Source organism: Salvia splendens, chromosome 19 (genome assembly GCF_004379255.2).
Source record: "Salvia splendens isolate huo1 chromosome 19, SspV2, whole genome shotgun sequence".
NCBI lineage: Eukaryota > Viridiplantae > Streptophyta > Magnoliopsida > Lamiales > Lamiaceae > Salvia > Salvia splendens.
The window spans coordinates 12359101-12370824 of NC_056050.1; the positions used below are offsets into that span (position 1 = coordinate 12359101).

Here is an 11724-nt window from a genome sequence, read left to right on the forward strand (position 1 = left end):
TACAAAACACATCACTCTTATTATGATTTTACTTCACTCTTGTTTACAAAACACATCACTCTTATTACGATTTTACTTCACTGTTGTTTACAAAAGACATAACTCTTATTATGATTTTACTTCCCTCTTGTTCACCACTCTTAGCATGATTTTACTTTACTCTTGTTTACAAAACACATCACTCTTAGCTTGATTTTACTTCACTCTTGTTTACAAAACACATCACTCTTAGCATGATTTTACTTCACTCTTGTTTACAAAACACATCAATCTTAGCATGATTTTACTTCACTCTTGTTTACAAAACACATCACTATTAGCATGATTTTACTTCACTCTTGTTTACAAAACACATCACTCTTATTACGATTTTACTTCACTCTTGTTTACAAAATACATCACTCTTATTATGATTTTACTTCACTCTTGTTTATAAAACGCATCACTCTTATTACGATTTTACTTCACTCTTGTTTACTAAACACATCACTCTTAGCATGATTTTATTTCACTCTTGTTTACAAAACACATCACTCTTAGCATGATTTTACTTCACTCTTGTTTACAAAACACATCACTCTTATTATGATTTTACTTCACTGTTGTTTACAAAACACATCACTCTTAGCACGATTTTACTTCACTCTTGTTTACAAAACACATCACTCTTAGCATGATTTTACTTCACTCTTGTTTACAAAACACATCACTCTTAGCATGATTTTACTTCACTCTTGTTTACAAAACACATCACTCTTATTATGATTTTACTTCACTGTTGTTTACAAAACGCATCACTCTTATTATGATTTTACTTCACTCTTGTTTACAAAACACATCACTCTTATTATAATTTTACTTCACTGTTGTTTACAAAACACATCACTCTTATTATGATTTTACTTCACTCTTGTTTCAAAAACACATCACTCTTATTATAATTTTACTTCACTGTTGTTTACAAAACACATCACTCTTAGCATGATTTTACTTCACTCTTGTTACAAAACACATCACTCGTATTATGATTTTACTTCTCTCTTGTTTACAAAACACATCACTCTTATTACGATTTTACTTCACTGTTGTTTACAAAACACATAACTCTTATTATGATTTTACTTCACTCTTGTTCACCACTCTTAGCATGATTTTACTTCACTCTTGTTTACAAAACACATCACTCTTAGCATGATTTTACTTCACTCTTGTTTACAAAACACATCACTCTTAGCATGATTTTACTTCACTCTTGTTTACAAAACACATCATTCTTAGCATGATTTTTCTTCACTCTTGTTTACAAAACACATCACTCTTATTATGATTTTACTTCACTCTTGTTTATAAAACACATCACTCTTATTATGATTTTACTTCACTGTTATTTACAAAACGCATCACTCTTATTATGATTTTACTTCACTCTTGTTTACAAAACACATCACTCTTATTATGATTTTACTTCACTGTTGTTTACAAAACGCATCACTCTTATTATGATTTTACTTCACTCTTGTTTACAAAACACATCACTCTTAGCATGATTTTACTTCACTCTTGTTTACAAAACACATCACTATTAGCATGACTTTACTTCACTCTTGTTTACAAAACACATCACTCTTATTATGATTTTACTTCACTCTTGTTACAAAATACATCACTCTTATTATGATTTTACTTCACTCTTGTTTATAAAACGCATCACTCTTATTACGATTTTACTTCACTCTTGTTTACTAAACACATCACTCTTAGCATAATTTTATTTCACTCTTGTTTACAAAACACATCACTCTTGTTTACAAAACACATCACTCTTAGCATGATTTTACTTCACTCTTGTTTACGATGTGGCATGATTTTACGTCACTCTTGTTTACAAAACACATCACTCTTATTATGATTTTACTTCACTGTTGTTTACAAAACACATCACTCTTAGCACGATTTTACTTCACTCTTGTTTACAAAACACATCACTCTTAGCATGATTTTACTTCACTCTTGTTTACAAAACACATCACTCTTAGCATGATTTTACTTCACTCTTGTTTACAAAACACATCACTCTTATTATGATTTTACTTCACTGTTGTTTACAAAACGCATCACTCTTATTATGATTTTACTTCACTCTTGTTTACAAAACACATCACTCTTATTATAATTTTACTTCACTGTTGTTTACAAAACACATCACTCTTATTATGATTTTACTTCACTCTTGTTTCAAAAACACATCACTCTTATTATAATTTTACTTCACTGTTGTTTACAAAACACATCACTCTTAGCATGATTTTACTTCACTCTTGTTACAAAACACATCACTCGTATTATGATTTTACTTCACTCTTGTTTACAAAACACATCACTGTTATTACGATTTTACTTCACTGTTGTTTACAAAAGACATAACTCTTATTATGATTTTACTTCACTCTTGTTCACCACTCTTAGCATGATTTTACTTCACTCTTGTTTACAAAACACATCACTCTTAGCATGATTTTACTTCACTCTTGTTTACAAAACACATCATTCTTAGCATGATTTTACTTCACTCTTGTTTACAAAACACATCACTATTAGCATGATTTTACTTCACTCTTGTTTACAAAACACATCACTCTTATTATGATTTTACTTCACTCTTGTTTACAAAATACATCACTCTTATTATGATTTTACTTCACTCTTGTTTATAAAACGCATCACTCTTATTACGATTTTACTTCACTCTTGTTTACTAATCACATCACTCTTAGCATGATTTTATTTCACTCTTGTTTACAAAACACATCACTCTTGTTTACAAAACACATCACTTTTAGCATGATTTTACTTCACTCTTGTTTACAAAACACATCACTCTTATTATGATTTTACTTCACTGTTGTTTACAAAACACATCACTCTTAGCACGATTTTACTTCACTCTTGTTTACAAAACACATCACTCTTAGCATGATTTTACTTCACTCTTGTTTACAAAACACATCACTCTTAGCATGATTTTACTTCACTCTTGTTTACAAAACACATCACTCTTATTATGATTTTACTTCACTATTGTTTACAAAACGCATCACTCTTATTATGATTTTACTTCACTCTTGTTTACAAAACACATCACTCTTATTATAATTTTACTTCACTGTTGTTTACAAAACACATCACTCTTATTATGATTTTACTTCACTCTTGTTTCAAAAACACATCACTCTTATTATAATTTTACTTCACTGTTGTTTACAAAACACATCACTCTTAGCATGATTTTACTTCACTCTTGTTACAAAACACATCACTCGTATTATGATTTTACTTCACTCTTGTTTACAAAACACATCACTCTTATTACGATTTTACTTCACTGTTGTTTACAAAACACATAACTCTTATTATGATTTTACTTCACTCTTGTTCACCACTCTTAGCATGATTTTACTTCACTCTTGTTTACAAAACACATCACTCTTAGCATGATTTTACTTCACTCTTGTTTACAAAACACATCACTCTTAGCATGATTTTACTTCACTCTTGTTTACAAAACACATCATTCTTAGCATGATTTTTCTTCACTCTTGTTTACAAAACACATCACTCTTATTATGATTTTACTTCACTCTTGTTTATAAACACATCACTCTTATTATGATTTTACTTCACTGTTGTTTACAAAACGCATCACTCTTATTATGATTTTACTTCACTGTTGTTTACAAAACACATCACTCTTAGCATGATTTTACTTCACTCTTGTTTACAAAACACATCACTCCTATTATGATTTTACTTCACTGTTGTTTACAAAACACATCACTCTTATTATGATTTTACTTCACTGTTGTTTACAAAACACGTCACTCTTAGCATGATTTTACTTCACTCTTGTTTACAAAACACATCACTCTTAGCATGATTTTACTTTACTCTTGTTTACAAAACACATCACTCTTAGCATGATTTTACTTCACTCTTGTTTACAAAACACATCACTCTTATTATAATTTTACTTCACTTTTGTTTACAAAACACATCACTTTTAGCATGATTTTACTTCAGTCTTGTTATAAAACACATCACTCTTATTATGATTTTACTTTATTGTTGTTAATCAAATAGTCACTATTAGTATGATTTTATGAGACAATTAACAGCACCTTATAGATCAACAAGTGAAGGATTTGTTAATAATTTAACTATAGCAGCAGAGTTAACTTACGTCTCAGAAAATGAATTATTAGCAAATTGGTTCATTCCACGGTAAAAACAGAGTAGTATATATGAAATGCTAAAAACATAAATAGAGTTTGTTGTGCTCAAAACTCGGATAAACAATCACAAACATGGTTTCATTTGTCCAGACATAAATTGGATTATTCATCACAGCAACAACTATCAAATTCAACAAAACTTAAATTAAAATAATGTATTCAACGAAAAATAAATAAAAAATAACTTTAATTTCAGAGACATTTCCAAAAGGGTATTTTGAAAGATGAAGTCATCAGGTAATAAGCGGAGTTGAAAGATGAAGACATTTCCAAAAGGGTATTTATCTATTACCATAAAGATGAAGGCATCAGGCATCTAAGTTTGAATATCAGCCACAAAATTAGAAAATATGTGTGGTCAAGATTTGGTTATAGGGTTATCACACAAATTGGGGATTATCATATGATCACAACTCTCTCTATATATATTATACATTCTCTCAACTCTAATAATTATTCCTAAATGAACTTTGAAACTACGTGTTAAAATACCGTGTGATTAAATTGTTTAAGTGTAAAGTTCTATAATTATCATGTAATTGGATATTCATTTTAAATTAGTTTATCACTTTGGATAGTCAATTAAAATTAAACCAAGTCTAAATATGGAATATTTTCAACAAATAATAACCATATACTTCCTCTGTCCCATTGAAGATGATCCACTTTCCTTTTTGGTTTGTCTCAACCAAGATGACTCATTACTAAAATTAGAAATACCTTTATCTCTACTTTATTCACTCTCTCTTACTTTCCTCTCTCCTCTTAACACACAAAATAAAAATACATAAAATCCCGTGCCGCCCAAGGAAGGGGTCATCTTCCTTGGGACGGAGGGAGTACATAATTTATAACATGGATTCTACAATCCACTAACACTCCCTCAACTACCTTTTCCTTCGCTCTCTTACTTTTTTCTCTATCTCTCTCTTATTTTACTAATTGTACGTTAAAACTTGTAGTATCATTTACAAGTTTGTCTATTTTGAGGACGAAGTGAGTAATTCATAAGAAAACCGGTTTTAAATTTATGAGTAGTTTGTATATACCCCTCCATCTATAAAAAAAATAGACAAGTTTTAGCATTTTGGATCATCCACCAAAATTGGAATAATTCTAAAAATAATAAGTTTTAAATTAATACTATTAACCTTACTCATCATTGTAAATGTGGACCCTACAATCCACCAACACTAATTCCACCACATATTTCCTCTCACTCTCTTACTTTGTCAATTATGCATTAAAACCCGTGCAGTTTACAACTTTGTTTAATTTTTGCGGAAGAAGAGAGTATAATTTTTTTCAATTAATCTTTACTCTTAATTAAAATGACATAATCCAAAAAACATATACTCTCCATTCCCTAAAATATAGATATTTTTTCCTTTTCCGCCCGTTCCAATTAAAATAGCTCATTTCCATTTATGAAAAATTTTCATCTAATCATTCCCTATATACATCAATTTATTTATAACTTATTCCTTCCGTTCCTTGTTAATAGATACATTTCTTTTCGCCACGAAATTTAAGAATAATGTGTTAAATGGATGGTGAATAAAGTAAAGAAGAATAAAGTAAGAGAGATTAAAAGATAATAAAGTAAAAGTGTGCGTTACTTTTTGTCAAAAATAAAAATAACTCAATTATTTTCATATTTTCTGAAATAGAAAAGAATAACTCTATTGACATGGTGTAGGATTTTACTAAACATTAAGTCCATTTTTTAAACTTATTTAGTTGTGGAAGCGACGTCATCTACTTTTGAAGCGTGAGAGTAAATCGAAATGGGCGTTGATAGTTGCAGAATTTAGTAATGAAATAAAAAGGTGAATTGAATTGAATTAAATTAGAAAAAGGCATAGATGCCCTCTATCCTTCATCAAAATGCGCACCTCCATTCCCGCCGGCGAAGCCGAGCGCCGACTGCGGGATGCTGAGCAGCGGCTGAAGGAGGCCATCGAGGACCTGCAGCGCCGCCAGCGGGGCCCATCTCCGGACCTCCACCCTCCCTGCGATCACGCCGACGAGTCCTGCATCGCCCACGCCGTCGGCAACCTCTGCCAGACCTTCCTCCTCTCCTACGGTATTCGCGCCGGCATCGGGATTCTCCTCCGCGCCTTCAAGCTCGCTCGGCTCAAGTCCTATTCCTCTCTCCTTGATATCAAGGTTTTTGCAATACCGCCTCGATTCTCTTTTTGTTTGCCAATCAAATTCAGAATATCATCATTTTTTGAACTAGTTAAATTAGGTTTAATAGGTAGGTAGTTTCTGGCAATAGTTGCAATCCGTTATTCAGTTTTTATTTACTCATCCATGAATTTTAGGGTTTAGTCCACTGTTGGAATTTCTGCATCTATATTCTATTATAAGAATTAAAAAGATCAAGGAGAAATGTGTTTTTGATGGATGAAGAATTGTAGTACTCCCTCTATTCCCTCATAGTTGAGGCTGAATTTTTCGGCAGAGTTTAAAAAATTAACATGCAGTCTGTTAAGTATAGATAAAAAAAAGTAAAGAGAGAGAATAAATATAGAGAATAGAGTAGAAAGTGAATAAATTAGAGAGAAAAAAGGAAGAGAGAGTAAAGTAAGATTGAGAAAAAGTGTTTGTTATTACTATGTATGGAAATGACTCAACTGAGAGGGAACTTTTCAAAATGGAAAAATGAGGTAATGGAGAGAGTGCTAGTAATTGGTTACTTTATATCCTGCTATAGTCCATTGGATCTCTATCTTGCTAGCCACTTCATAGCTTGGAAAATATTTGGTCCTAGAAGTTCTAGCAGCTCGTCTTTCTGAATTGACGAAGTTTTAACTTCCCTTGGATTTCAATTTTCAGTGCTTTAGCTTCTTGTTTTCTTGGCATGATTTCTTACTGTTGCTTATAGTTTTACACTACACAGTTCACATTCAGTACTATCTAATTCAAGATGTTTACATGCTCTGCTGAAGAATTACTTTCTTCAATCTGTTTCCTAATCCATACTTGTAAGTTGTAACTAAAGATATGTTGATAAATGATACTCATGAATTAATCATGGAATTTCAGTGTTACCACTCCAGTCGTTTTTCAGCTTTAAGTGGTCTTAGAAACAGAAAAAAGTAGAGGTCAGGCTTTTGATGTTTACTTTCTGGGTTGCTCATTTTTGTAATGGATATAGCCTTCCAACACAATTTGTTATTTTGTGGTCAAGCGCTATTAGCTTGTGTTGTACTTTCATTGTGGATTGGATATTCAATTGTCAAGTAAAGAACCATTAACTTGCATAGACTGTACCAGCTAATGGTAGATTACTTACTTGATCCCAGAGTATCTAATCCACGTTGCAAGGATTTATACAATAAAAAACATGAGAGCATGAATATGGATCTTGGACATGGATTTGGTATACAAGTATACAACTTCGGAATCTAATAATCTATTAATTTGTATCTCTGCTGTCTTGGATGGGACTATTTCTCACTTCCCCCCTCCACTTGCTCCAACTTTCGATGTTTCAAACAAATTTTGTTTCACTTGTGTTTATTCCTCTGCCAAGTACTCCCTCCGTTCCAACTAAGTTGAGTTGTATTCCTTTTTTGGATGTCCCAACTAAATTGAGTCATTTCCCTTTTTGACTAAAAACAAAACATCCAATCACTCTTACTTTATTCTACCACCTACTTTACTCTCTCTTTATCTTTCATACTTTATTCAGCTCTCCTACTTTTCAACACAATTTCTTAATCTCCGTGCCCAAAAGTTATGTCTCAACTTAGTTGGGACGGAGGGAGTTATATATTATTTTCCACTTGTGAAATTCCAAAACATAGAATGAGTTAAAAGGATAGTGAAACATGGTTAACTATTCTTACAATTTTAGATAATTATGAACATGCGCACTTCCTCTTAGTAAATGCTACACAGCTTTGAAATAGTGTGTTAAGGAAAACAGCTAATAGTCTTGTTATTAATGCACTAACCTTGGCCCCTATGGCCCTGCCGCTAATCCTCTTCACTTTTGGTGTTTGCTTGATGGAATCTGTGAATCTGTGATTACTAAAATATACTCTCTCCGTCCCTTAAAAATTGACAACATTTGTCATTTTGGGATGTCCCTTAAAAATAGACCAATTGTATTTAAGGAAACTTTTTTCTCTTTAATGATGTGGGTCCCATTCTCCACTAACAATACTCCAATCACTTTTTCTTTTCGTCTCTCTCTTACTTTACCAATTGTGCATCAAAACTCAAGCCGTTTCAAATGTTGTCTATTTTTAGCGACGGAGGGAGTATGTTTTAAGAGTTTATTAAACCTTCTGTTCTACCATGAATATAATTGCAGCAACTTGTATCGGAGAAAGACCTTATAGTGAGAGAAGAAGCATGTCGAATTGGATTGCTTTTTGGGGGATTCACTGGCTCCTACCATGCTTTGAGGTGTTTACTCAGAAAAATGAGAAAAAAAGAGACGCCAGTTAATGCGTGAGTTAACAAAAATGTCATTTAGTCCTTTTTTAAAAATTTTCAAATTAATTAGTTCGCTAGTAATGTTCTGTTCCTTTGTACTTGTAATTCTTGACTTGATTTCAAGTACTACTAGTCTGTTACATCATTATTGAAGTTTTTTTTTTCAATCCATGACTTATCCAATTCCATTGAGATGACTGTTAAAGGTGGTGATGGAACAGTATTTTAGCAGGTGCAGTCTCTGGCTTGTCTATTCTAGCATTAGATGATTCTAGCAGAAGGCGCACACTTGCTTTATATCTGTTGGCTAGGCTTGCTCAGGTACAAGTGCTCTATATCTCATTTCCAAGTTTTTGCCTACTGTATGAGGTCCTATTACTGCTCTTTCCATGTACTCTAATTTATTTAATAATTTAAACAGTGTGCCTATAACTCGGCTAAATCTAAAAACAAATTCCACTTGTGGGGAAGTCATTGGAACCATGGAGATACTCTACTCTTTGCAATAGCTTGCGCGCAGGTAATGTATGGCAGGGAATCTTGTTTACTGCTTCTTTGTGTGTGCGTTTATCATTACATATTGTCTTTAATGTAGTCATTTTTACTTTTTGATGGGCAAATTAAATAAATTCAAAGACCGCGCACTGTGGAATCAAACATGAGATCTTAAATGTAGTCTTTGGTACAGTAGTTGGTTACCTATAAGAGCCCTTCTATCTTATTTTTAAGACATGGAACTTGTATTAAGTAACTTCGTACAGGGTTACTTTAAGACATGGAACTTCGTACAGGGTTACTTTATTGTTCGCTATTAGTTGTTTTATCAATATTGTATTTCCTCTAATTATAAGAACTTCTCAGGTTATGTACTCCTTTGTTATGCGCCCTGAGAGCTTGCCGAAATCATATCAAGATTTCATTCAGAAAACAGGCCCCGTTGCTGCTCCAGTCTACAAGGCTGTAAGGGAGTGCTGTAGAGGATCTCCCGTAGATGTTGGTTCACTAGCTGCTTACCTGTCTGGCAGGATATCCAGTGATGTGAAGTTGGATAAATTTCCTGAACTTATTCCCTGTTCAGTCATTCATCCTGATACAAAATCATGCCTGGTTCACAATGCAAATGCTGTGAAGGCTACTTTCAGAAAGATATTCCCCTTGTATTTCTCTTTGACATTTGTCCCATATGTTGTTCTGCGCTTGCAAAAGGTACTTCTCTATTTGACGATTTTTCTTCTGTGGCCCTTTACATTACATTGTTTTGATAAATTAAATTACTGAAGTGAAACAAATGAACTTGAGCTAAAAGCAAATAGTAAATCATGTGTTTCTATACTTGTACTACAATGATAAATGCAAAAGACTTTTGTGATCCAGCAAGAATACACAATATATTTTTTTGAATTTTTAGGATGGTTAATATATACTTATATTTTTCTTCATTTACATTCCCAGTTCATGGATGCTCCAGTTCGTACATGTCGTACTGCCGTTACAAATGCTGTTCGTTCAACTTCTTTCTTGTCAGCTTTTGTTGGTATCTTTCAGGTGGTTTTTCTGCTTGCTACGTTTATTATGCCTTTAGATCTAAATATAATTGTACTGATTTAATCTCCTCAAAAAAAAGGGAGTAATATGTTTGCATAGAAAAGTGGCATTGAAGGACCACAAGCTAGTTTATTGGCTTGCTGGAGGACTATCTGCCCTCTCTGTGTTATTGGAGAAGAAAGCTAGACGTGGGGAACTAGCCTTGTATGTTCTTCCAAGAGCTGGAGAATCTTTTTGGTACATTTTGGTGAATCGCCGTTTGCTGCCAGATATCAAGAATGCTGAGGTACTGTTAATGGTCCGGTCCTTCTGTGGAAGACTGGAAGTGTACCCTGGTGCACCATTACCATCTCTTACCTCAGTGTTCTTACATTTATTTATTGCTGCCAAGTACAAGTAGTGATTAGATTCTGGTAACTCGAAATGCTTGCACATGTATTGTCGAATGACTGTACCGTGCTTCCAAGTCACAAATCAGGAGTTTTGCGTTCAAATATACTTAATTCTGTATCTCAACTTTGCAGGTGGCTTTGTTCTGCGTGTGTATGGGTGGAATAATGTATTATCTGGAGCAAGAACCAGATACGATGGCTCCTTTCCTGAGGGGCCTGATTCGTCGATTCCTTGCCAGCAGAATTAGCAGTCTCGGGCCTCCAGCAGGCCGAAGCGCGTCTTACTCATATCTACAAACTCTGGATGCCATGAAAAAGCCAGATGCGCTTGACAACCAAGAGAATGGAACTACATCTTCTGAAAAGTACAATCTTGAATCAATTCCTGGACTCTAGGCTTCTATTTGCTCGCTGCTGAGGAGGAGATAACTATTCCTTGATGGAATTCAACATCGAATTCATTTAATTCATATTTGTTTTTTGGGCAACCCAAGAAGATGGATGGTTATTTTGGTCCTGACACCTGTGAAAAATTATTAGTTTGGTTGGTCTGCTTGATTTATGGATTTGAATTTTCACGAGATTGATATTCTCAAGTGAAATTGGAAGGGAATTTCAGGATGCGTATGTGCCATGTAAATAAATGTAACACCTATATCTTGTTACCTTTAAATGCATAGTTAAGAGTAGATTTTAGAATGTCAATTCTTTAAATAAAAATTCTTTTGAGCAAGCAATACATGTACAGGCTTTCACCAGGATGATATTTACTACTTCCTCCGCTCCGCGTTTCTTTTCTGCACGTGATTTAAGAAAAATTGTATTAAGTGAGTTAAGTAAAGAAAGAATAAAGTAGGAAATGAAAAAGGTAGAGAGATAAAAGTAAGAGATATTCAAGTAACAAAGAAGAAATATGTTGACTTTTATTAAAATTGAAATGATTTCACTATTATGGAACATACCGAAATGACAAAATGACTCAAGTAGAAAGGGTATCTTACATCCAGTACATTCGTTTACACAGTGAAGCAATAAACAATTTGGCG

General features: G+C 33.2%; 1 protein-coding gene across 2 annotated transcripts; it reads left to right on the forward strand.

Annotated features, from left to right (window-relative positions):
• Positions 1–6072: 6072 nt before the first annotated feature.
• On the forward strand, positions 6073–11377 carry LOC121778105. Of its 2 annotated transcripts, none has more exons than XM_042175391.1 (8): positions 6073–6458; positions 8617–8756; positions 8963–9062; positions 9163–9261; positions 9603–9947; positions 10194–10286; positions 10366–10699; positions 10811–10934. In XM_042175391.1, the coding sequence occupies exons 1-7, from the start codon at positions 6177–6179 to the stop codon at positions 10684–10686; spliced, it is 1380 nt and encodes a 459-aa protein (XP_042031325.1). In that variant the 5' UTR covers positions 6073–6176; the 3' UTR covers positions 10687–10699; positions 10811–10934. The 2 variants fall into 2 exon arrangements, with proteins under 2 accessions (XP_042031325.1, XP_042031324.1); XM_042175390.1 differs by having other exon boundaries at positions 6076–6458; positions 10366–10572; positions 10811–11377.
• Positions 11378–11724: the final 347 nt, after the last annotated feature.

Bases quoted from the DNA above. Each gene is read 5' to 3' on its own strand.
- LOC121778105 (XM_042175390.1), top strand. From the start codon at position 6,177: ATGCGCACCTCCATTCCCGCCGGCGAAGCCGAGCGCCGACTGCGGGAT. The intron at 8,757-8,962 runs GTGAGTTAACAA...GTGATGGAACAG, and splicing joins AAAGAGACGCCAGTTAATGC to TATTTTAGCAGGTGCAGTCT. The intron at 9,262-9,602 runs GTAATGTATGGC...AGAACTTCTCAG, and splicing joins TTGCAATAGCTTGCGCGCAG to GTTATGTACTCCTTTGTTAT.